This window comes from Physcomitrium patens, chromosome 2 (genome assembly GCF_059467195.1).
Source record: "Physcomitrium patens ecotype Gransden chromosome 2, ASM5946719v1, whole genome shotgun sequence".
In the NCBI taxonomy this organism is placed as follows: Eukaryota; Viridiplantae; Streptophyta; class Bryopsida; order Funariales; family Funariaceae; genus Physcomitrium; species Physcomitrium patens.
The window spans coordinates 17,817,003-17,841,517 of NC_143411.1; the positions used below are offsets into that span (position 1 = coordinate 17,817,003).

General features: G+C 36.1%; 3 protein-coding genes across 8 annotated transcripts; all 3 read right to left on the reverse strand.

Annotated features, from left to right (window-relative positions):
* Positions 1-1,927: 1,927 nt before the first annotated feature.
* Positions 1,928-3,497, reverse strand: LOC112273584 (membrane protein PM19L). Of its 3 annotated transcripts, none has more exons than XM_090248205.1 (3): positions 3,261-3,497; positions 2,470-2,687; positions 1,928-2,282 (listed from the first exon to the last, which is right to left on the reverse strand). In XM_090248205.1, the coding sequence occupies exons 1-3, from the start codon at positions 3,388-3,390 to the stop codon at positions 2,130-2,132; spliced, it is 501 nt and encodes a 166-aa protein (XP_090104331.1). In that variant the 5' UTR covers positions 3,391-3,497; the 3' UTR covers positions 1,928-2,129. The 3 variants fall into 3 exon arrangements, with proteins under 3 accessions (XP_090104331.1, XP_024358293.1, XP_090104332.1); XM_024502525.3 differs by having other exon boundaries at positions 3,258-3,497; XM_090248206.1 differs by having other exon boundaries at positions 3,009-3,485.
* Positions 3,498-7,096: 3,599 nt separating this feature from the next.
* LOC112295001 (metal tolerance protein 11) lies at positions 7,097-12,564 on the reverse strand. 3 transcript variants are annotated; one of them, XM_024546069.3, is made up of 7 exons: positions 11,765-12,564; positions 9,855-10,063; positions 9,529-9,638; positions 9,084-9,329; positions 8,651-8,731; positions 8,259-8,489; positions 7,097-7,924 (listed from the first exon to the last, which is right to left on the reverse strand). In XM_024546069.3, the coding sequence occupies exons 2-7, from the start codon at positions 10,015-10,017 to the stop codon at positions 7,580-7,582; spliced, it is 1,176 nt and encodes a 391-aa protein (XP_024401837.1). In that variant the 5' UTR covers positions 10,018-10,063; positions 11,765-12,564; the 3' UTR covers positions 7,097-7,579. The 3 variants fall into 3 exon arrangements, with proteins under 3 accessions (XP_024401837.1, XP_090104333.1, XP_024401857.1); XM_090248207.1 differs by lacking the exon at positions 11,765-12,564 and adding an exon at positions 11,201-11,717; XM_024546089.2 differs by lacking the exon at positions 11,765-12,564 and having other exon boundaries at positions 9,529-9,652; positions 9,855-9,990.
* A 2,409-nt stretch (positions 12,565-14,973) lies between these two features.
* LOC112279191 (uncharacterized) lies at positions 14,974-19,586 on the reverse strand. 2 transcript variants are annotated; one of them, XM_024513387.3, is made up of 10 exons: positions 19,219-19,586; positions 18,709-18,811; positions 18,453-18,533; positions 18,162-18,310; positions 17,646-17,782; positions 17,133-17,235; positions 16,803-16,921; positions 16,539-16,603; positions 15,954-16,176; positions 14,974-15,719 (listed from the first exon to the last, which is right to left on the reverse strand). In XM_024513387.3, exons 1-10 carry the CDS (start codon positions 19,289-19,291, stop codon positions 15,498-15,500), a joined length of 1,275 nt encoding a protein of 424 aa, XP_024369155.1. In that variant the 5' UTR covers positions 19,292-19,586; the 3' UTR covers positions 14,974-15,497. The 2 variants fall into 2 exon arrangements, with proteins under 2 accessions (XP_024369155.1, XP_024369156.1); XM_024513388.3 differs by having other exon boundaries at positions 18,453-18,530; positions 19,219-19,584.
* Between the last annotated feature and the right edge of the window lie 4,929 nt (positions 19,587-24,515).

Consider the following 24,515-nt stretch of genomic DNA (forward strand, 5'->3'; position numbering starts at 1 on the left):
AGAACAAGCACTTGACATTTGTGTTCTTGTCTTAAAATTCTTCTTCTTTCTTTTGGCAGATAACCTTCATGGAAGCAAATTTGTCAGCTTTGAATTGATAAGAAACAAAAACTTGATTAGATAGCTTGCAATAGCACTATGGGCATCTTTGGTTGTAGAGAACACTCTTCTAACAATCAATTGTTCTAAGTTGTCATTGTTTGATCTCCCTGCTAGTGATCGTACAATTGCTCGACCATACAAAGAAAAGCAAGACAAAACAAGGAAGAGAAGTATGTTTGAGGAAAGAAGAAAAGAATTAGGCTTTAGATATATATATTTGATTCTCTACATGTAATTATATTTGTGTATGTGCCTTTCTTGGTAATTATTGATTATTTGTGGATGCATCTCTCTTTGTAAGCATTTTGATTAGTACTCTTACTAATAATTATTTTTATTGGTGCATTCCTTGATTGAAGTATCACATCAACACATAATATACTGGTTTGAATATGATGTTGGATGAAAATAGTGTAAAGATGTATTATATTAATACATTCTAAATTAACTTTAGTTTTTATAAATATCTAAATATTTATATGTAATAATAAAAGTAATATTAATTTTTTAATTTTTTGATAATACTATTAGAAATAAATATATTTTTTAAAATTATATTCTTTTGTTACTTTAATTAAATATAAGGAGAATTTTTAATTTAAATATTTAATTTTTTAAACAATAAAGAGTCTTGAACAAGTAGTTAGAACTTTAAAATTAAAAAAGAAAAGAAATGCAATTAGAAACATGACTTATCATGTGTATAAATAAATAAATAAAATAAACCTTTAAAATACTAATATGAACTAATAGAAAAGAATAAGAAATAAATTAATAATATTGAGAGTTATAAGAACATAATAACAAGAATGCAAGTGAAGAAACTTTTTTATAGCTCTATTTAATCTCTATATTCCTCATTTGCCTAAAATCAATAAAATAAAATGTAATAAAATAATTTTAAATCCAAAAAACATCATTTTATACTCAAATGTTCACATATCAATATTTTTAATTACTTTACACACTATCCTATTATTTGATTAAAATTCATGTATAACTTTTATTATTTTGTGAGCTCTTTGAAGTCCAAATGTAATGAATATTTTAAGCTATTCACATTTTAGTTACAACCAACAAAAGAAATGAAAAACTTCTTACAAAAATACAATTCTTGAACTCTTTTTTTAGAAATTTGCTACTCTTACTATTGTAAGAGTATGTAAGTAAAAATTCATCTGGTGAATGTGGATATGAAAAAATATATATTTATATATATATATATATAGAACGTAGCATTGATGAATAACTATCGACGTGTGAGGTACTTGTCGTAACAGTACTTCCACAAATATTCATCACCGATAGTTTGTATAATATAATGATGTCTTGGAAGTTAACGTTTAGACCTTGACACTACATAACACTTTTAAGAATATGTTTCCAGAACATTGATATTTGAAAAAAAAAAAAGAAAAAAGAAACAGAAAACGCAAGGCTGTGTGAATATGTAAAACTGCAAATGCTCTATATGTTGCGGGGGCTTTAGTGGATGGAGCGCAGGGATATTGATCTTTTAATACTATGCTGTTGAAGAATAACCGACTTTGTTTTTGGCGGTTTATGAGTACATTCTCTTGGACGTTACAATTAAATAAATTAAAAGAGCTCCCTATCTGAGAGAATCACATTGCCCTGCAGATTAGTGTTAAGGATGAACCAGCAGCATAAGCGAGTCGAGACCGAGAGAATATAGCTCATGTAATAACACAAAACAAGTCGACGTGGAGAGTTCAAGAGATGTGGCAAGTTGCAAATGAAAATGAAAATAGGACAGTGTAAAGTATCAGCATAGTTTATCGAGAATAGGAATGGTCATAGGATGTAGATAAGGATAGCAATTTATTAACATATGCATAGGTATGATACAATGAACAAAAATAGGCCGTACAAGCTCTCACGATGCAGAAATAACGGACACTCAACAATTCATGACGCATGGACCGGTACTACACTACATTCCATGAAGCAAAAGGGGAATACAAATGCAACATTTTCTGGCATGCGCGAATCGTTTCGAAGGGAACTTAGACGGCAGCAGCTGCTGGAGTGCCGTAGTTGGGGTTCTTCACTCCAGGAGCGTTGTTGTAACCCTCGCGTGTCACAGCGCCAGCGTACAGAGCCAACAAGTACAGCAGCTCTAACAGTGATAAGATGATCATGAAAGCCTCGAGAGTTTTCTGCAAAGAACACAAAAACCCTCAGTTTATGGTTTCCCGCTCATTCACTCAATAAAGTTTGGATCCTACGTGTTTCAGGATGTACAAATAATAATAATAATAATAATAATAATAAAAACGAGCGGAAAAAAGAACAAGAGTTGATCCAAATATAAGGAACTTCGCCGGAGCATATGAGAAATTTTACCAGTCTCTTGTTGCGGCCATATCGGATGTGAATCTCCTTGCATGCAACGCCCATAGCCAAAAGAGTGAGTGTCCATGCAATTGTGGCAGCGGCGGCAGCGGCGGCAAGACTCTCAGTGCGCCACACGGACAGGTGGTGAGCTCCAGCTAAGGTGGAGGCCAAACCAACCATGCTGGCGATAAGCACGAAAGCGAGGAAAATGCTCGTTGCAGTGTTACCTGCAAGTCATATGAAGAGAGAGAGAGGGAAAGCGTGAGCTCATGCTTGGAAGGATAAAACTTCATCCAGTCATTAAAACTGGACAACTCTTCCAATATTCTTCGACAGACTCCGATTTCCATATCAAAGGGTTCAGTGGTCGCTAGCTCCACTGTTAACATGCGCAATACTTCTTTACCAATACCAAACAGTCCTCAAGTTTCACTCTCTACATAACGACGAGGCCGTTTAAAAAACTCAATCCCCAAGGCCAAAACACGGAGTCCCTACAGTACCCCGGACTCGCGCGAAAAACACGACTAAAAGATAAAAAATCTAACCGTAAATATTGTGACACATCGCAGAACACATCAACTAACTTGCCGAAAGGAAAAATCTCAAAATTTCCGAAACGAATCGTCACGATTCTCTATTGCATCAGTCGGCGCCCACGAGAAACACAACCCCAGCTCCATCTGTCCTTCACACTATATCCCGAGAACCATGAAACCATGCATACGTAGCTTCACAACCGAATCCGAGAAGCATTCTTCAGTAACATCAGAAAGATACACCGAAGGGTAAACCACCACCAAGGACGAAGCTGCCACGGTCGAACGCCTTGTTCAGGAGAGACCCTGCGATATCGGCCGAGATGAAGTAGAGACAAAAGTTGATGACCAGCAGAGGGGCCACCATCCCCTTAGAAACCCCGAAAGCCATAGCTACGGAGGAGCTGGGAACAATCACAAAGCGAGTGTGGGCGAGGAGACGAGTCGCTGCGAGCTCGAGACAATTCCCTTGCACTGATTGTTGACGATGGCGCCGCCGCGGAGCATGGTTTTGAAGAGTCTCCGACAGGGGTCCTACAAGTGTGCTCCAGCCAGCTCAGCCAATTGCACGTGGTGATGCCTGGGGTCCAGCCACTAGTTGGCTGCACACGTGGCGAGGAGCCATGGAGGAGGTTCATTGGCTGGTTCCCCTCAACACACGGCGCCGGATTCCATCACATTTCAGGCGTACAGGCAATGCTTTCCTTTTGGGGGTTCGAGTGCGGAGGGGGGTCTCGACGATATCGATGACTCGTTCTGTCGTGGAACATGCGTGAAGGGTGGACCCGATAGGTGAGAGATAGGGTGCGATTCAGCATGGAAATGCTGCTCGAGATGCCGGGAACTCCGTTGCTCGGGGACGTGGAAGGTGAGGTCCACGTCGGATGGTACATGCGTGGTTGGACCCCTGTGCACTGCTCGGGGCACCGCGTGGCCCCTGAGGTGTGGACGATATCAGCATCTGTTCAATGGGGTGTGGAAACGATCGATGGAGAGTTGGAATACTAACCAAACATAAAAGATTATTTAATATAGTTTTGTATTGACAAAAAAATTCTAGAATATCAGGGTAATTTTTATTTTTATCTTTTATTATATGTTTGAATAACATACAAATAAAAAAAACTTGACTACTTATGAAAATAACTACACATAAGTACCTTTGCTTCTTTGTCATGTAATTGATGTATATCATTGCTCAATATTGTCTAATTTCCAATTCTTTTTGTGAATGGGATGACTCAAATCCACATTGAATGTGACAACAATAACAATGGTTGTCTCAAACAAAGTCATATTTATGATGCTCAAGTAACTTGTGAAACTTTGAACTTGTACATTCATTAGCTAGGTTCTAAAGTTTGAGGTTATTAGCATTGAACCAAGAGTTACTACAAGAGTTAATACTAGTTATTGAATAATAATAAATAAGTGGAGTGAAACCATAAAGTATTAGTCCTTGCCTACAACAGCAAACTAACAATAAAGTGTTGTTGTATTATAAGACAACTATTGAGTGAAAAAGAAAAAAGAAAAAAGAAAAAAAAGGATTATACTATAGAAGAAATTGTTTTAAAGTATAGTGGCAAATGTCTTTTAAAATGTAGATAAAATTAAGAAGAGAGTAAAACCATTTAGTGCCAATACTATTGTTTCATAAAAGAGGTTTCTACTTATTTTATAGGAAAATAAATAAGATAAAATTAAGTAGGTTAATAAAAATAAAATTATAGATAACTTTGGATGAAAGTAAAAAATAACTTACAATAATAATTACCTAGAAATGCCTTAGATTGATACTCAAAGAGAGCCAATTATGCATTAAGGTTGAAATCAAACTTTGAGGCATAAAACCATGCACCTACAATATAAGTGGGATTTTTTTTGTTGATTGGAGAGTAAGTTTTGAAATCAAACTTGATAATTTTTTTTAAGCATTTATTTTAATAGATTTAAATACACAAAGATTCTATGAGAGCTTTGCAAAGTGAGAATTATTTTAGGAGACTCTATTTTTTTATAAAATAAGAAAAGGATCTTATTTTGATGAATTATGTGAATTTTATAACAAATCTTTAAGTAAAATTTTGTGGATGTTTGAACATATTTGTGCTAAATTAGTTTAATAATATTGAGCTTAATTTGACAACCAAATCATAAGCAATTAAGTTTCAAGTGAGTTAGAATTTTAGAAATTGGATTTTGAAGATTAGAGAGGATTTCAATGATTTTGAGCAATTGGCCAATTGGATTGAAATAATGTTTTCATGTATCAATGATTGATTAATTTTTTAAAATTTGTGTAAATTTTGAGATTAACTTAATGGTTCAAAAGTGAGATATTGGTGTTGGAAGTTTTAGATCAAGGTTAGAGAAGGAGAATGATCTTCATCTAAATAGATTAGGAGCATTCTTTCTACATCTCTTAGTTTAATTCTCTTCAAAGTTTGTATGTTTGTTTTAAATAATAAATTAAAATATACATTTTTTTTGAATTAAGACCAATAATTTAAGTAATAATTATTGAGGTTTTAATTTTTTAAAAAAAAAATATTTGAAGTTGAATAGAATATAATAAAAAAAATTTAGATTATTCAAGATTGCAAAGAGAGTGTTTTTGAATACCTTATGTATCATTTATTTGAATTATAAATCCAACTTTAAGGTAAAATCATATCCTTCCACAACTAAATGCCCAATGCATTTCGAGGCTAATTTTCACATAACATGATACTGTACCATCAATGGTTACGACTACACAACCATATTTAATGTTCCTTAGAATTATTTCAAGAGTTGTTTCTTTCACCTTTGTCAATTTGTGGGTGGTTTGTTATTTCTCTTTGCCAATATTATATCAATAGAATTAGACTTTTTATTCTTAGAATAGAAAAAATGAAAGTAGTAGTACATTCAGAGTCTTGTTGCTTCTATTTTATCTAATTAATTTTTTGGTTGTTATCTATGAACATTGCTTTTAAAAAAATCAAACTTCAAAAGAATCTATATTTATTATTACCATTTTTATTATATTTTCTTTTATATATATAAAAATAAACACATGCATTTATTTAAGACACATGTTAGTATAGTTAAAAGTAAAGTGAATTCTACCAACTCTCTTGTAAAATTGTACTATACTACATGATTAAAAAACAAAAATTCAATCCTCTATTCTATTAAAATTAAAATTATGATTTTAGTTATTTTTAAAAAAATATGCATCTTTATTTTTTTAAGAAATGCTTTTACATTTTAATAAAAATTTATAATGGTATAAAATTGAATATGTGTGTTTAATATTAATTTATACATTAAACGAATATAATTATAAATAATTGGTTTATAGAATTCTATAAATGTTCTTTACAAATTAATAACTAGAATTATTGCATTATTATTATAAGAGACAAAGTAAATATATGCACACATTAGTAAATGCTAAGTTCAAATGTACACTAATCTCCTATATTATAGTTAAAATGTATACTAAAATACTAATCATTTAAAAATATGATATGTTACAAATAATTATATTTGTGTGTATTCTAAAGTTAGCATTTGATAATAAACAATGTTGATGTCAATTCTTGAATTTACATTGTTCACACTCTAATCCAAATTTTATAAAATTTTCCTTAAATAAAGAATCTTGTCTTTTTAAATAAGTATCTATTATTAATTTTTTAATAAAACATGTTAAATTATTATATTGAATTTTTTTTTGGTTTTATGTAATTTTATATTACTACCTAAAATAAATTAAAGCGCCAAAGATTAATATATTAAAAACTTAAGTAAATCAAAACATAAAATAAAATAAAATAATCACACAAACCAAATTTTTGTTGTTTACCATAAAGATTCAAATTTTTTTAGACTTGGATGATTTAAGTAAGAACTAAATAAAATAAAATAAAATAAATGTTTGGAATTGAAAAAGCAACCTGAAACTTTAATTTAAAAAATAATGTACCAATTTGAGAAAAGAAAACTCATAAATCTCTTTATTTTAATCAAATATTTTACTAATAGCATACCAAGAATGAAAATGTTTTAATGCAATAGCCTACATTTACAATTTTATTTACAAAAAATACAATCAAACTAGTGAGTCTTTTATTGCTCAATAAATCAATAAATAAATAAATTACATAACAATAAATCATGGTAATAGATTCAGCTATACATGCAACTGCTAGAAAATTCTAGTCTCTTAAGGTCATGCAGATGGGGATCATGTCGCTGTGAAGTCTAAGGGGTTTTTGGGGACTATCATTGTTCATCCTGCAGAATTTCTATTCCAATGTTGTAACTCATTTAACATTATTGGCCACAAAATGTGGTGACTCCACTAAGAACAGCCTTGAAGGAGGTTAAACAATCCGCCAATGTTGGTTGTAAAAAGGATGTACTGATAATGCAGCAGAATAATGATAAGGAAGTACCTGAAGTCCCTAGTGTCTCAAATCCAGGGACCCCTACGAGACTTTTCTAACAAAATCAATAAATTCAGTAAAGAGCAGCTCTTCCTGGACTCTAAACTAAGAATATCACAGAGTTTGAATATCATAGTGTCGTTATTCCTTGTAAGCATGCTCGGGCCGATGCGTGACTTCGTAGTCGAGATGAACGAAGGCTCGTTCTATTTCTGGGAGCGACTCGAGTTTGTTTTGGAGTGATTCGCCAATGTCATGCGCTTGTTGCAGAGGCATGTCCCCTGCTAATACAATATCAACCTCTGCAAAATAATGAGAGCCAAATGTATACGCACGGACAGTGTCAATTTGACGTATGTCCTTGTGATGATTCCAACATAGATATGTTATTTTCCGTAGGAAATCCGGAGAAGCTGTACGACTAACCAAAGCGTTTACATTCTCCAGCACTGTCAATGTCCATGTACGCATAGTGTAGAGTGCCAGCTGCATGGACCAACATCAACGGATCAGAAGAGCAAACAATACGAAGCTGGAATTACCATGATGATGGAACATTTTAACTAGCCAAGAGCTCATCTAGACGTTCAAAAAGCTATTGCAGAGGTGAAATTGCTTAGAATTGAAATGCCGATCACTTTGATGCGACATATCTGACTTATTGGGAACAAGTATCAGTATCACACACAGTTCTCATGGCTGCATGACATCAGTCGCTGTTCACAGGTGAGACGAAGCAAAAGGAAGTACATTTTACTACTTTGAATTAAAACGAAAACTAATGGGCCAAATAAGCGAGAGCTGTCAATTGTCGACGTACCACAATTGCACCTGCAGGATCAACCCACCAAGCAAATATGCTGGACACAACTGCCGCAATTAGACCAATTATGTTGGTAACGACGTCAAAAAAGTGGTCTTGCGCATAAGCCCTCACGATCTCATCACGGAACATCCGACAATACACCATCAGAAGGAACTTTGCTACTGTTGTCGCCACCATGATTGCGACCACCCAGTTCCAAGATTCGGCTAGAGCAAGTGAGTGTTCCTGCGCAACCGTCCGATGAAATTTCCATGTGAAGGACCAAAATAGTCTGGAGTGTCCAGGTAGAACTGTAAGAATTTGGAGTTATTAAAAGGACCATTAATCCGAAAACGTCGCAATTTCGCATCTGCAACAATAGAAAACACCAAGGTTGTTCGTCCTGCCTGTGAGAACAGCGTCCGAGCGGACTCCAAAATAATTTGAAGGCCAAGTGTTGCCATTACTGACGCAAAAACTAGAATGCCCTGTAGCCATAGCCAAAAGCCGATAAGAAATTACACAAAGACCCTCCTTGAAATTGACAATCACACGTCAGTGCAAACAAGTGTTACCAACATGCTGGTAGACCACAGAATCCACGCAGCAGTGACCCCTCAGTATAGAAAACTGATTTTGAGACACTTACGGCTTGCATAGATTCAGTGCCATCATGATTCTCAATTGCGCATTTCAAGACAATAGATTCTACTTTTTATTTTAATTTCCCCTGATCATAAATTTCCTAGTGGAAACATTCAATCTTCCTTTGCAGAAAGCATACTTCTTTTCCAACCATAACTCCATCAACCTCGATTAGAGACAAGAATTGTATTGTACCAAAGGTTGCATCCGCTTTTTCCCAATCGGATAGAGGTAGGGGTTCTGCTTGCGCATGGAAATCGCCGCGAACCAAAGAATCAAGCCAGACAGCAAGTCTAGCAATGAGTCCAAAGTGGAAGCAATGATGGCTAAAGAGCCACTCTTCACACAGGCATAGACTTTTGCTGCGAAGATGATCAAGTTCGCTATATTTGAAACACTAATGGCAAACCTCTCTCTTCGATGTGTGGTGTCTCGCTCTTCCTACAATACAGATGAGTCAAAATACAAAAGGCTTCCTCTGACAATACACGTCTATTTGCCAGGAGCATATCCTCATTCTAGGCTTTTGCCTTACAATCCTTTAAATTAGTAAAGACAATGCGTAACGCCACGTGATGAGACAAATTAACTCATCTATACACGGAAAACTATCCGAGGCTTAAATGCCTCGAAAACTCACTTGGGTGCTGGTGGACATGTACCCTCGGTCTGCTATAGAATCCATTTGCACGAAGCTTTTCAACATTTCTTCCTGCTGTTTATAATAATCATCGACACCTTTTTCACCACCTACAGTTATGGACCTGCTTTATTAGAGATGTTAACAGTGACTTAATGAATGCTCAAAACTCCAGCAGGCGTTTGTCAAAGTCAATGAAATATTATTCAGCTTAGAAGGAGGGATTTGAAATAAGGATCTAAACTACTTTACTTCATCTTCTCCGAACTGATAGTGCGATTTGCGATAGCTGCCTAAAATTTAACGAAACAGGAAGACAAACGTACCAAATTTTTTCGCGCAATCAACGGTGGTGTTCGGTAAATGATCCCGCAAGCGAAATGAACTCACATTTAACCGCCACGGCCTGTCCGCGATCCCATCACCCCCCAAAAGCGCCTCCATAGCTATGCCTTCTTCGGACATAATAGATTCTAATCTTGTCTCCATTGCTGAACCACTGCAGCGTCCCGCACACGAAAATTCCTCCTCTGATCTGTGAAAAACAAATCTCAACTGATAAAATTATCCTACACTTTTCATGAGCCGTAATCTTATATCTGTTCAAATATTACTACAAAAGACTACAACAAGCACTAAAAGTGTCCGCATGAAAACTGTCAGTACCATGACAACCAACATCGAGCACCTAGCAAGTCTATTCCCTTGTTCATCACCAGAAAGATCCACCTTATTATGATGTGAGCAGAAACTTAACCCCTGCTTTTTCTAATGCGCACAATTACATCCGCAACAAGATCGTCCAAGCTATGAGATTCGAAGTAAATAAACATCGCTAAGTGTTCAAATCCTTTCAATAAAAAGGGCGTACACTTCCTTCCGTGAAGGATGCCCCTGTGTTGTAAAGTAACATAGGTGACAAAAAAAAAAAAAAAAAAAAGAAAAAGAAAAGGGTAGCACACTTAAACAGGAATTTGGAATACCGCCACAAAACTCCACAAAAATGATAGACGAACACCTGCTAACGCACTTGAGAACGATGCCCCAGAAAATTGTCCCTCGCAACAATAATTTTAAAGGCACGTTTCTACTCTCTGCCCCTACCAGACCAAGCTACGGAGAGGTCAATATCAACGTCTATGGGCACTCAATGATACTTGAGAGGACAATTGGTTAATGCGGCGCAGTCAACATGTGCACTTCGTGTGCGACGTTTTCGGTAGAATTCGGATTGCGAAAACTATTAACAACCGCCATCAAAAGCGTAGGTTATGGACTCTAAGAGGTTGTCGTGGCCTCCTTCAAGACACGCAGTTCGTAGTTTAGTTTTATAATATCATCGAGAAGGTTGTGCGCTCTCCGATTGGCCTGTCCACGCAAATGCAGCTCACAAGACACTGATAAACGAAATGCAATGCGAAAATTGCTGGTTTGGCAGTTGAATGAAGAAAGAATCAGAATAATCTGTGACATTTTCCCGTATAATGAAGTGAGATGAGGGATACTGCTGCGACCAGCACGTGACCTAAGAGATCCTCGAATCAACCTCTTTCTTTACCCCCAATGCCTCGCTCTATTGCAATTGTTATGCTCTCATGAAGCCTCGCTACCTCCCAAAAGAAATTCACACCGTACAAAGAAGTTTTTCTAGTTAACAAGCTACCGCGCTCACCAGATCGAGATTCCTCTTGAAATGGCTCATCCTCTCTGCCCGGTCTCTCCTCAAACACCTCAAAACTCCATCACTCTGGACTTGCGTCTTGAAAGCTCATGTATGCACTACTTCTTTTCCTACGTAGCAACGTCATTCATCACCTTCCAAAAAATCAAGGGTGCTCCTGCTCCAAAATTCTAATGCTACCGCACTCTCAAGGACCTACAGAACTCACACGACTAATGAAAGTCTCTTTACAAACATCAAACTATTCCAACGACTTTGCGTCCCAGTCGTCGGGAAACAAACACCGTGACTACTACTAAACGCAACAGGAACCTCAAATACTCAAAACCATGTACAATCATAAACTGAATGGCACAAAATCTTTAAACTAGAGCCTTCCATAAGCATTCTACAGACAACGCTCATAAACCGAACCGATGATACAAGAACACCCGCTGAAACGGAAAACTACTTATAAATCGACCAAGACACATTGAAGCCGCACCAGGTGTATGAAAATTTGCAAGAAGACTTCCCAAATTAAAGAGAAAAAAACTGCGTCAACTCTCGAACTACCTCAATAAACAACGAGGCCTGGTAGCCTTGTGCGCTTGAAAATCAATCTCCGTGCAGGAAATCCAGCAATCTTGCTCCACCCCTCAATCTTCGAGGAATTCCCACAAAAAACTAGTAGTGCCACTGTGACAGTGCTCGCTCCTCACGGCCTTCACGCTCCTTCAATCCATCTCCAATTCCCCGCAACCTGAAAGCTCCTTCGGGTGGCAATCCTCCCCGTTCGCAACGTGCCGGTTGCAACGAAGACCGCCACCAAGCGATCCGACGGCCCGGTTCTCAATCAGAGCACACCCTCGTCGTCTTCATCTTCTCGGAGAAGAAGCGGTCGAGTCCCCCTCCGCATCGTCCAAGTGACTTCCTTCCTTCCCTCCCTCTCTGCATTGCGATCCCGTCAGCAAAGAACGAATTCAATTATATAATATATTCTTCTCGAATTTCATACAAATCATGCAGTAATTCTCTCCTCCGAAAAGCCTCTTCGTTGCACCACGTAACGCCCTGGCCTGCGCCGCAGCGCTCCCTTCACGGCTCCAGATGCGACGCTAGTCAGTATCCCCTGATGCTTCTGCTGCTGCTGCTGTCTTCTGACTCACGGATCTGATGCAGCAGCAGCTCCTCCATGGCCCGCAACTCATGAAAAAGCACGGAGCGCAAAGTGGTCAAGTGTTGCTGTTGGCCATCTTCGTCGTCGTGCCGTTAATTTCGAGCTTCAAATATATACAAACTCCTCCTCCTCCGCAGCACCATTCTGCAGTTTAGGGCAAGCTTGGTGAACTGGAAGGATTGAAAGGGGATTTTCCTTGACGATTTCTAGAGCAGAGTCCATGGAAATATTAAGAAATTTGTTATTGCTTAATGAACAGACGAAGCTTCTAGATTCTAGGGTGAGTATTCTAGGGTGAGTGATACTTGGCATTTGGAATCATGAACCGACTCTATTATTATTATTGCTTTTGTTTTTGTGTCCACAGATTGAATCTTTCTCTTTCTATGCACCTTGTTTTAAAAAAACCCAGTGATAGATTCTGTTAAAGTACCCATTCTACATGGTAAATCGTCCACCATTGTTGCAGTTTTTTCTAAAACGTTGCAACAGTTGTAATAACAAACATGTAGTTGTGTTCTGTGTGAATTTTGAAAAGTCTTATGTTTCGGGTCTTTGGTGTTGTGGTATTGTTATTGTATTGGTCAAGTAGATCGTCTAATTTGCAATCAATTAAGTGTACCTATTGCATGTTTGAATGATGTTGATACATGTCTTGCTTTTGAGCTTTAAATATATATATATATATATATATATATATATAATATTATCCATTGAAAACATATCAGATCTAAGCATGATCATTACCTTTATTAATGCTAAAACCAAATTTTATAAAACGTGTACTCCACCATATACTACACAACAAATTCACAATTTTTTTAAAAAATGGAAAATAGACATGGTTAAAACAATACAAATTTCAAAATCTTCTACTATTATTTGGAATTTGTGTAAATAATTAATTTTTTACAAAAAAGTTGATAGAAGTTGATAGAAAGTTAATTTAGCACTGTGCAATGTTTTTATTTGTTCACAATATTAACCCACAAAAAAAATAAAAAATAAAAAAATAAAAGTCTAGAAATTTACATCTTCATAATTGAATATAACTTAAAATATATTTCTTTTATTGACTTATCATCAAATAATGTTACATTTTCCTGCTTTTTGTCATTAATATTTTTTTTAGTAAGCTTCAAAAATATTTACATGTAGCCATGTGTACTGGACTTTCTCTCAAATACTTCAGATATTTTCTCTTAACACAAGCACATTTCATGATAATTCTGTAAAAAAAATTCAAGTACAAACTGCATTATGTTTTGGATATGAATTTGAACTTGGGAGTATAAACTTTGATAGCTGCGAATTTCAATCATTTAAAACAACAGATATTCAACCAAGAAGCAAATAAATGATATTTAGATTAAAACCCTCATACTTGTAAATATAATGAGCACCAAAAGAGGAATTGAAAGTCATTAAGGAATTAAACAAAATAACTCATCAAAACCCATGAGAGCACTGAGACAATGCAGTCAGTTTTGATGAAACAAAAAGACATAGATAAACAGTAATTTAACCATATCATCTTTCACCATAAATGTACCCATCAGCAACTTAATTTCATTCATTGATCACATTATTTTTGGTGTCTACAACCTACTGTTTATTCAAGGATCACACCATTTGTCGATCAAGCTAAAAATATACCCTAAGACTTCAACTTCTCTTGTTGCTTTGCACTGAAATGTTTACTTATGGAAAAATAGGAAATGTTCTGCATTCCTTTATAGTTGTGAGTTAATCAGAGCTACTCATTTGGAGGTTGTTATTTACATTAAAGTATTCTCGAGAACCTTGTTTCCAGCTTACTAATTTTATAATAGATCTAAGCATTGCAAACTAAGGATGTTGCATCAGCAGTACCTTAAAACTTGATTTCAGTGCAGTTATGTTCCAATAGATGAAGGAAGTTGCAAGCCATAACGGCAACAGAATTTTACAGCTCAATGCATTGTTCTGCCAAGTCAAGTCAATGCAGGTGAAAACCAATGCTCCGTGCAAGAGGTACGAGGTAGCTCCACAAATGCCGTTGCTCTGCAAGCCAACTACCTTGTACAAGTCACACCCACCTTAGCTGCTGTAGCGGCGCCAGAAAAGTGACAACGCAGCTTTTCATGGAATTCCAAGGATGACGATCATACTGAAAAGCCAATCTCGGCCACTGTGTTCGTCCTTACAATACAGACATTGAAACAAGCACATCCAATTGTGGTTGAGGCACCGAAAAAGCTAAGCGTTGATGCTCAACAGTGGAATGATCACCAAGATCCCTTGACAAATTTCATATGGGTACAAATGTGACTAGGGACTAACTTCAGGGTTTGAATGTTTCTAGATCAACCCACCACCAAGGAAACCTCGGCGATGGTGCTTCTTCAAGGCATCTGCAAGGCTGGCAACAAGTACACGTGATATAGAAAGCATAGCATAACTTACAACACAATGTGTCAAGTCACGTGTTTCTGAAGCTGGACATTGTAAGCTGGTAGCTAAGAGGAGTGCTAGCGAAAAAGAGACAGAGATCATACCAAGCTTAAGCTGAAGCTCAGATACTGAAACTATTGGCAGAACGCTGCAATTCAGCATTACAGAGAGATTTGAAAGATGGTTGGAACCCATTTTCTATTAGTACAACCATAGTACCGACACAAAACCAATGTCAAAATTGGGAATTACAAGTTCAGAGGACGTCGGCTGATGATACTATATCAAGCTACAAATACAGGGTTGCAGTCCTCAAATGTAATATCTTTCAGCACCGGGGAATGGCTTCTCAAGGAGAAGTAGAAAACAGACATTCTGTTGTCTTTTGCTACCACTTCTTCGGTAAAATCCCCTATTTTCACTCTATGCCAGATTGTTTACAACCGACTATGATAATTTTCTCCACGATAACCATAGGCCAAGAAAAGAGCGAGAGAGAGAGAGAGAGAGAGAGAGAGAGAGGGGGGGGGGATCTTTGATACAAGTCACATGACTGTAAGATCCTATCGGCACCTACTTAATGTGTCAATAATCAACTACAGGAGGGTGAGAGAGATAAGGGGGAGGTTACAAAAGAAAGATAAAAGGAAAAGAAAAGAAAAGAAAAAAACAGTACTCCTGTAGTGAAGGTATGATCTAACCCCACCGGACAATCGCTGAACCCCACGTAAGACCTGCTCCAAACCCGGCCGTGGCCACCACGTCACCAGCCTTCACCTTGCCACTTCGAACAGCCTCATCTAATGCTAAAGGTATGGAGGCTGCACTGGTGTTCCCGTAGTTAGCAAGATTAGATATCACTTTCTCGGATGGTATGTGTAATCGGTCAGACACAGAATCAAGAATCCGTTGATTAGCCTGCCAGATGCAAATCAGGTATTAAGACCCTCAAATGAGGAAGGATAGATTACTCATCCAAAATCTGGCGTGTATAGATCACCATAGCGAATTGAATATCAGTGCAAAGTCGTTCCAAGCAATTTTGTTACATATGAACTGCTCGGACCAGATATAACAACCCCGCCTGAGACTGTAGTTCATGAATTAGGAGCCATGCAGCTGATTGTAGTTGCCCAGTAGGAAATTAGATACCTGATGAAGAAGCAACCAATCCACGTTGTCTCCTGTAAGGCCAGCCTCCTGCAATGCTCCTTCCACAACCTGAGGCACGGCTCGTACAGCGAACTTGAACACTTCCTTCCCATTCATTTGAAGACATTCATATGTAGCCTTCCCAGGCAGTTTGAATGTAGATCCGTTCGTCTCAGCCCCATTAGGGGAACTATCAACATCATCTACTGTCACGTGCAAATGCCTGCAGTATCCTCGCCAAAAGTCCAATTCATTGTACATGTAAGCTAACGACTGATTTGAAAAGTACCCCATGTTTACAATTAGGCAACTGTGCAACCAATTGGAGGAACTATTCGAGTAATACAGAAGGTAGACTGTTCCAAATTAAAGAGGTAAATAAATAAAATAAAAATAAAAAAACAAGGAAGAAACATCCTGTAAGGTAAATAAGCCTTGAGGTGGAACAATAGAAAACAGATGTAATTGAAACGTACACCTACCTACGCGAATTAAGCATGAGCAGTAAAATGACAAGCCCAATGATCTCTTCTTAGCAGACCATCAATAAATGAAGAGAGGAATGTGAAAACAGGAGAAACCCACTTATGTCCGTTTCCATCACTACGTAGGTCGAAGCCAAGCAAGCTGTCTTGATCATCAGTTGCTGCCTGTTGAAAGAGGACCGCAAAATATTAGCGATACGATTGAAATGAAATATCACATACGCGGCTCATGATGATGTAGCACCTACAACCTCGACAACCCGAAGATGATTGACTGGCGTTACTGGGTGAGAGGCAAAAAAGTTTTTAGTGGTCATTTAAGTAGTAGCATCAAGTTTTTCCTAGAACTTAAGTAGCAACAGACCTGTAAAAGAAGCGCTCCAGAGGCATCGCCAAACAGAATACATGTCCCTCTGTCAGTCCAATCCACGTATCGCGATAGAGCATCCGCACCCACCACAAGTACATTCTTGTAACCTCCTCCTGCACACACTTTCGAAGTTAGTTTTAGACAGCCAACATCATGTGATTCTCTAAGTAGATAGGATGAATTAAGTGCACCTTTCAGTGGACTTAGTTTCCCAGCGTGAATTACCACGAACCAAAGCCCCTCTAGTAACCAAGCAAATAATAACTGACAACATCGATGGAGGAGAAAAGTAGACAAGTCATTCAAGGCTGTGTGAAACAGTACCTCTAATAAAGCGAGTGGCCGTCACAAGTCCCAGAACAAAGCCACTACATGCGGCCGTCAAATCGAAAGCTAAGGCATTATGGCATCCCAGCAACTTCTGCACCTGAAAACATTATCATAAAATGCCACATGAATATGAATAGCACATTCTCGGTTCTAAATAAGAAGGCAAACACAATTAACGGATCACGCTGACGCCGTCGGAATTATTTTTAATTCGACGCAGCATACGCTTACATACAGCTGACAGAGTACCAAGTTACACATGAAAGGATGAACGTTGTTTCACATGAATGAGACCATAATATGAAGCACCTCATAGAGCAAATGCGATTATCCACTACAAGAAGTAAACGTAAGCTTCAATCAGTCTCAAAAAGATCTGAAAGAGCACCATCAAACTTGATAAACAGACGGATCTCTATAGAAAGAATTGCAAAACACATATCCACATTAGGCCCTGAATCGCAAAAGACTCGGTACACAAGGATCCGCATCAACCTCAATACCTACCTGTGGAGCGCTGCCGAACAGATCGTCTGGGGTGGAAGTGCAGAGCAACAACAAATCAACCTCCTCAGGCTTCACATTCGCCATTTCAAGGGCCTTTCTTGAAGCATCAACAGATAAAGTTGTCAGAGATTCATCTTCTGCAGCATTTCAAGAAACCAAATCAGATCACTGTCTAGATTCGTGTCCCTTGTGTGAGTCGAAATCATGGGATTGCATAAAACTAAGATGTGTATGCTCTTGTTTAGACACGCGAGGTACAATTCGCGAGGAACATGCGCTGCATGGTTCGACCTCCAGAATACAATAAAACTGACAGTGATTGTATCACTAAAGGACGGAATTGGCAAGCAGGTGAATATTTCTACATTGCTCTACTCGAGTTGACCGGTTCGACTTGTTCAACCCCCTAACAAATGGCTCATACTCCTTATGCAATGCATGTCCGAAGAGGCTAGTGTCCTAGAGACGAACGAAAGAATCAGAGCCCAAGAAATCATCATGTGGAAGGTTTCTCGCCTCCAAGTACACGACGGTTGCGAATTCCTGTTCGCAAGGAGATCCACTCATCCGAAGTGTCCACAAATTTTGAGAGCTCCTCATTTGAGATAACATGCTTCGGGACAGCCGACCCCGATCCAACCAATCGCGAGCCCCTCCCTACACGCCTGAATAGCCAACCAATGACACGCACTTTAGAAACCTCTCAGTCCTCCCTCCTTGGATACTGCAACTCCTCCTTATCCAAGAGTTAGGGCACTGGCCTCTGAATTACCGGAAAACGCAACGTTAAACGAGAAAAGTAACAACCTTCGTTTCTGGACTGCAGAAACCTGCCCTTCATTCTGCTTCCCTCCCTCCGATTCCGACGATATAAGTGAGGTGTCCCTGCTGGTTGATCCGCCAGTTCCCAATCAGGACCAACCAAGAAACTGGAACACAGATTCCCAACACATTCATGCCCAAACCATAACTCTCACACAAGCACAATGACAGACGCCGCCGAGGTTTCACTGCCAAGAGTGGATAAAAACACAAGGAGATCGCAAGGAGAGCGATCTCTCACCCGTTCGAAGGTGAAATAACAGCTCGACATCTCAGTACGTGTAGTGGCGAGGCGCTAGAATACGCGAACCTTAGTGAATTCCTCTCATAAGCGCTTGCACCTCCTGTTCACCACAGCCATTCACAAGACTTCAGCAGATGTGGTCCACCAATGCAAGCACCATACAAGTAAACTGAAAAACTAATCTCAATTCGAATACGATCACCAGCAGACAATCCACTCAAAAATGTAAATGCCATGATTACCACTCAATCTCCCCGCCCAAGACCCCCCCCCCCCCCAATTCTCCATTCTCACAAGCAACAACATTTCCTGAACTAATCATCAACAACACAACCAAAACCCCAGGCTCAGAACCACCTCCAATGGATCCAGGCCCGACAAACGCAACCACAACCCACGCTCCCAAATCCCCATTCCTCTCAACAACTCAACACTCCCATCTCTCTCCACTCGCCCATCTCATGCCCAACTTCATCGACACAGCGGCACTCCAACAAAAAAGCCCACCTCGAAAAGAAGGCGCGCTTGACGCGCTCCACGACGCTGAAGAGCGAAGAGCTGACGCTGAGGAGGAGGCCATGTCCAGAGACGAAAAAAACGCGCGCCTGCACTCCAACTCCCCGCAACACCGCTACAGGAATGGTTAGATTCTGCGAAAAAGCAGCAGTTGGGGAAAGAGCGAGGGAGGGAGTGAGAATGTGGGAGCAAGCAGAGTGCACTGCAATAGATCAAATACGAGAGACGCGATGACGATGAGTAGAAGGGGATGATGAGATGGAGAATGGGAAGAGGGGGGGGGGGGGGGGGGGGGGGGGGATGGCTGCTGTGCAGGTGCTGATGCAAGTGCTGCGGCTGCACCAGCGCTGCCTGCCTGCGAAGGGTGATGAAAACGAGGAACCCCTTCTTCGGTTTCTCCTTCAACAAAGGAGGTGCTGGCGCTGACAGTTCTCGTTGGACGAGCGTCTTCATCCGTTCTCGTCCGCGCTCCATCTTCCGTTTTGTCGGACGTAGCGTCCAGCCGTCGGGACGATGACGACCGCAGTCGTCGGACGGAGGCTTTGATCGTTTCTGACGAGGACGGCTCGTGTCGTTGGGCGAAGTTTTTGGTCGTTCGTTCTCGGCTGAGTCGTCCGTCGAACTCCGTCGCTTGCTGTTTAGACCACAGCGTAACCATTCATTAAGTTACTGTGTACATTTATCCTTTTAATATTATTTTTTTGGATATTTATCTGGTTTTGGGTTTTTGGAAAAGAGTGAAATTTAATTAACTGTAGAAAGGTATGGAAATTGTATTTAGACTTGAATGTAGATGCCACACACACAAATTTTGTGTAGTTAATATATATTTATATTTATATTTAATTAATCTTCTCTAATATTAAGTGACATGTGATGAAAATGACAACCTTTTATAATAAATACCAATTCTAGTACATGAAAGTAAATAAGTTCAAGTAAAAGTAGATAAAAGCATGATGGGAAGATAGTATCTTCTTCAAGAATTCCTTAGAAACTTTGTAAATGTAGATTATATCTATAAATTTTCTAGATATGCCTCATAGTTATATATGGGTCTTCTAGAAGTTTTCTTCTTTCTAAAAATTGTTGTAGAGCCAACTTTCAATTTAGACAATTGGTCTACAAGCCTCTTGGTCTTTAGAAAGTTCTTAAATAGCCTTATTATTAACTAATGCATACACACACACACACACACACACATATATATATATATATATATATAGCATATTAACTCATAAAATTGAGCTTTTACAAAATTACTGATTTAATATTTCAAACTAAATCAAGGTTCCACTTCTATCAAAAATTAAGTAAGTTTAATAAATTAAAAAAATAAAAAGTAATCATAAATTCCATAATATCTGAAATTCTTAAATATTTTTCATACTAACATCATAAAAATTAAACTCACAAAATTGCTGCAATAAAATTTCATTACGACGTGACACCCACTGCTGGTTGAGATATTGTTCATATCATATATGCTTTAAAACAGTTGCAATAGTATACATTTAAATTTTTTATGTTTGAAATCAAAGAGCAAATTAAGGGATTTACAAAATATACTGCAATCTTGTTGTTTAATGCTTCCTTCTCAACACGAGAAAAGAATTTGATATTCTTGTCAATTTGACTTTTCTTTTTTTAAAGCATGATTAGATACGCCTAATAATAGGCATGCAATTTTTTGTAAACTCAATTAAAATGAGATTTAATTATTTAAAAATAGATCGTAAACAAAAAAAATGCATTACCATAAAAGACAAATCAAACAAAGAAATCACATACTGCCAACAAAACATAATTTATGATTTGCATGCAAACAAACTCCAACATACATACACACTTACAGACAAATGGTATTCTAATGTTATAGAAAGATAATGTTATCATGTGAAACCATTTAAACCCAAAATTGATTGAATTTTTGTAACACAAACTTCTCCAAAGCAAGCACTGGAAATAAGCTTTAGGAAATTGGACGTAGATGGTATGAAATCACACCAATGATTCACACATGTGATGGGAATTCTTAGGAAGGCAATGAATATGTTGATATGAACAATATCTCAATCAGATTGTGATGTCATTTTTATTTATTTTTTTAATTGAAATAAGAACTATATCAATTTGATTGAGATATTTTGCTTATCTCAAGCAATATCTCAATCAGAGTTTTTTTTTGTCATAAGACAATAGATGGCCTCAAAAAATAATAATATGAATATATTGATATGAACAATGTTCTACTACATGGCCTTAACCAATATTCTAAATGATATACAAATGTATTATCTAAATTGTTTGAAGTGTGTCTAAATTCATGTTTGTGACAATTGGATAAGACTTACGTGCACAAATTTGACCTTATTTGTCCAACCTATGTATTTTAAATTTGATTTGTAGAAACCTTAATCAATGGATCTGTTTATTCTTAGTTTATAGTAATTTTAAAATAATATAAAATAATTTTAGATAGTTTATTTTTTTTCTGATGATTTATATTTATATTTATATTTATGTCCAAGTAATATAATGCAGTTTAGATATCAACTATTGAAATTTTGATTTGATTAAAAATAAATTGATTTGTATTTCTTTTTGTATAAAATTTAAAAATCTAATAAGTACTGTCAAATAGAACAATGCAGCACATATCAATCAAAAGTTTTAGAAGTTTCAACATAGTCTAAAACATTGTTAATCAACTTGCTTGATTTTCAAATATTGGATCATTTAATTGAATTTTTTGTCCAATGCAACAATCTACATCTCAATTTTTGATAAAAATAAATACAAAAGAATTACAAATAGTTCATTTCTATTTTCTAAAATCATCATCAATAAACTCCTACCAGTAGAAGTAATTATTAAAAGCCAAAAAAGTCTAATAGTTTGTAATATTACAAACACTTTAAATGAACTTGTCAATTTTTAATTGATACATATAGAAAGTATGATCCAAAATAGATTAGATATCTCATATTTACAAATATATTCTTGACTTATTTTTAGTTTTCAAAATTCTAAGATTCAAATTTTAAAACAAATGTTTTTATCCCAAATGGTTTGCAAGCCTTGGGTTTAAAAAAAGACTTGTTAAGTTTTTTAATGTATTTAAATTCTCATTAAGTATCAAATTTGTTAATTTTTTTAAATACCATGAGACTTGTTACAATTAGTTAATTTTTCAGTTTGTTATGATTGTCAATAATCACCAAATTTACATTATGCTCATAATGGTTTTTTTGAATGATTTATTTTATCATAGTTTAGCTTCAATAAAAACAATAAAACAAATTCGAATAAAACTTGATTTCAACAAATCATGTATGCTTGCATTTTATTCGCAATATTTTTAAAAATATGTTGTAATTTTTATTTGATGTTTTGCAATATTTTCTTCTTGAAGCAATCATCTCAGATAATATATAATTTAGTTCTTATGACTAGTAAAATACAAAAAAATTACATTTTTGAATTTTCCTGAGACTATGTAAATCTAAATTTAATTTCTTTCAAAAAAAGTTTACCTATTTAAAAACTTGTAAGTTTTATTTACAACAAAACCCATTATTAAGCTTTCTTAACTTTTGATTTTTGATTTTTTCTATTTTTTATGTAAATCTTTATATTTCTTTAATTGTATTACTCAAGCCATTAGACTATAGTTTTTTTCTTTATTTATTAATTATCTTGTTAAATTATACTTTTATGACTATATTTTGATTTTAATTATTTTGTCACTATAATAAATTTATTTTATATAAAAATAATCAAGTAAGATGATAAAAATTATCTAATTTATTAATTAATTAATTAATCATATATATGATTAATATAAGTATATATATGTTTTATGGATTCTTATAGCCTGCCTTTAGCTCATACCACCATTGTTTAGCATTGATTCTAGAAAGTACAACCATCAACCATATTCTAAATACTAGTTGAATCTATATTGGTATCACAAAATCTCAAGAATTTGATTAGTCTCATCACATGTATTTTGTCCAAGTTCCACCTACTATTCTTTGCTTTCATGGTTGAAAGTTATTCTTGTGTATAATATCATGGAATTTCCCATTAGTTCCAATAATATAGAGCATAAATAAAAACATTAGCTGAATATAATAATTAAAGTGACAATAAAATAAATTTATTTTAAAAAATGGATGTTGTTAAGAAACTATTGACATTTTTTACTAGAAATTACACTTGAAAAACCATACTTTTTATGTAATATTTCATATAATGGTTCTAAAAACAAACCAAGATAATATTTGAGTGATTAGATGTAGGCTACTCAGTATAATAGATTGTCAAAACATACATGTTGTGAATTCTAAGTGCATAGAAATAGACAAAGACATCCAAAATAAAAGACAAAAAATTCTCAAATATTTTTCAAACATCTTATAGATACAATAAAATTTCTTTAAATTTAAAAATTCTATATTTAGATTCTTATAATTTTACAATCCAATGAATCATAGTACATAATTATAATTAGACTTTTATTCTATTAAACTCAATAATATTAATTTATCCTTGAAGTATTATCAAATTAAAAAGATGACATCTTATACTTTAGTTGATTATCTCACATTAAATAACCAAGTAATATAAAATATAGTAGGAACAATAATTCTCCACATTAAAAGATTATTAAGATTTCAATGCCTTTGGAAGGAAAGTTTATCAAGTTCTACGATATAGAGAGGCTTTATTAAGCACCATGATTGATTTTCTATCAGTTTGTTACTAAGTTACTAAAGTTAGATTGTAATGATATCGTATTATAATTGCTTATAGTATGTAAAAATTAATTAAGACATATAATATGTTTGTAAGTCTTAATGTAGATTAGAGTGGTTAATAAATAAATTTAAAGAAAATTGACATAAGAAAATTTATGTGGAAATTTATCTATTTTGATTTTAGTGTTTATATTATGTAGGATTTAAATATTTAGTATAAAGCTTAAGAGAAGGTTGGAGTCTAAAGATGAAAGTCTAAACTATTAGAAGGCTTATTGGAAAGGATGAAAGCAAGGTATGGTTGGATGAAGGCAAGGGGTGAAGACCTTCATCCCTATTGGTTGAATGTCATGCCTTCAAGGAGGATACCCGAGCCCTTATTAGGGATTAGGGTTTCTTTTTCAAGGACATTTGAGCTTTAGAGGCTAGAATCAGCAAGTTCAGGATTTTGGATATAATTTGGATGAAGAGTTTGTGTGATTTCGAGTTTTTGTGAAAGAGATATAGGTGTTCAAATTTAAGATG

What these genes read in the sequence shown, in the direction of transcription:
- LOC112273584 (XM_024502525.3), bottom strand. Translation starts at nt 3,390, where the DNA reads ATGGCTTTCGGGGTTTCTAAGGGGATGGTGGCCCCTCTGCTGGTCATC. An exon ending in TGGCAGCTTCGTCCTTGGTG is followed by an intron (nt 2,688 to 3,257) that starts GTGGTTTACCCT and finishes TATGACTTGCAG; the next exon opens with GTAACACTGCAACGAGCATT. An exon ending in ATGGCCGCAACAAGAGACTG is followed by an intron (nt 2,283 to 2,469) that starts GTAAAATTTCTC and finishes TGTTCTTTGCAG; the next exon opens with AAAACTCTCGAGGCTTTCAT.
- LOC112295001 (XM_024546069.3), bottom strand. Translation starts at nt 10,017, where the DNA reads ATGGAGACAAGATTAGAATCTATTATGTCCGAAGAAGGCATAGCTATG. An exon ending in TGATTGCGCGAAAAAATTTG is followed by an intron (nt 9,639 to 9,854) that starts GTACGTTTGTCT and finishes CCATAACTGTAG; the next exon opens with GTGGTGAAAAAGGTGTCGAT. An exon ending in ATCCTGCAGGTGCAATTGTG is followed by an intron (nt 7,925 to 8,258) that starts GTACGTCGACAA and finishes TGGTCCATGCAG; the next exon opens with CTGGCACTCTACACTATGCG.
- LOC112279191 (XM_024513387.3), bottom strand. Translation starts at nt 19,291, where the DNA reads ATGGCCTCCTCCTCAGCGTCAGCTCTTCGCTCTTCAGCGTCGTGGAGC. An exon ending in TGTTCGGCAGCGCTCCACAG is followed by an intron (nt 17,236 to 17,645) that starts GTAGGTATTGAG and finishes TAATGTTTTCAG; the next exon opens with GTGCAGAAGTTGCTGGGATG. An exon ending in AGTGATGGAAACGGACATAA is followed by an intron (nt 16,177 to 16,538) that starts GTGGGTTTCTCC and finishes AGGATACTGCAG; the next exon opens with GCATTTGCACGTGACAGTAG.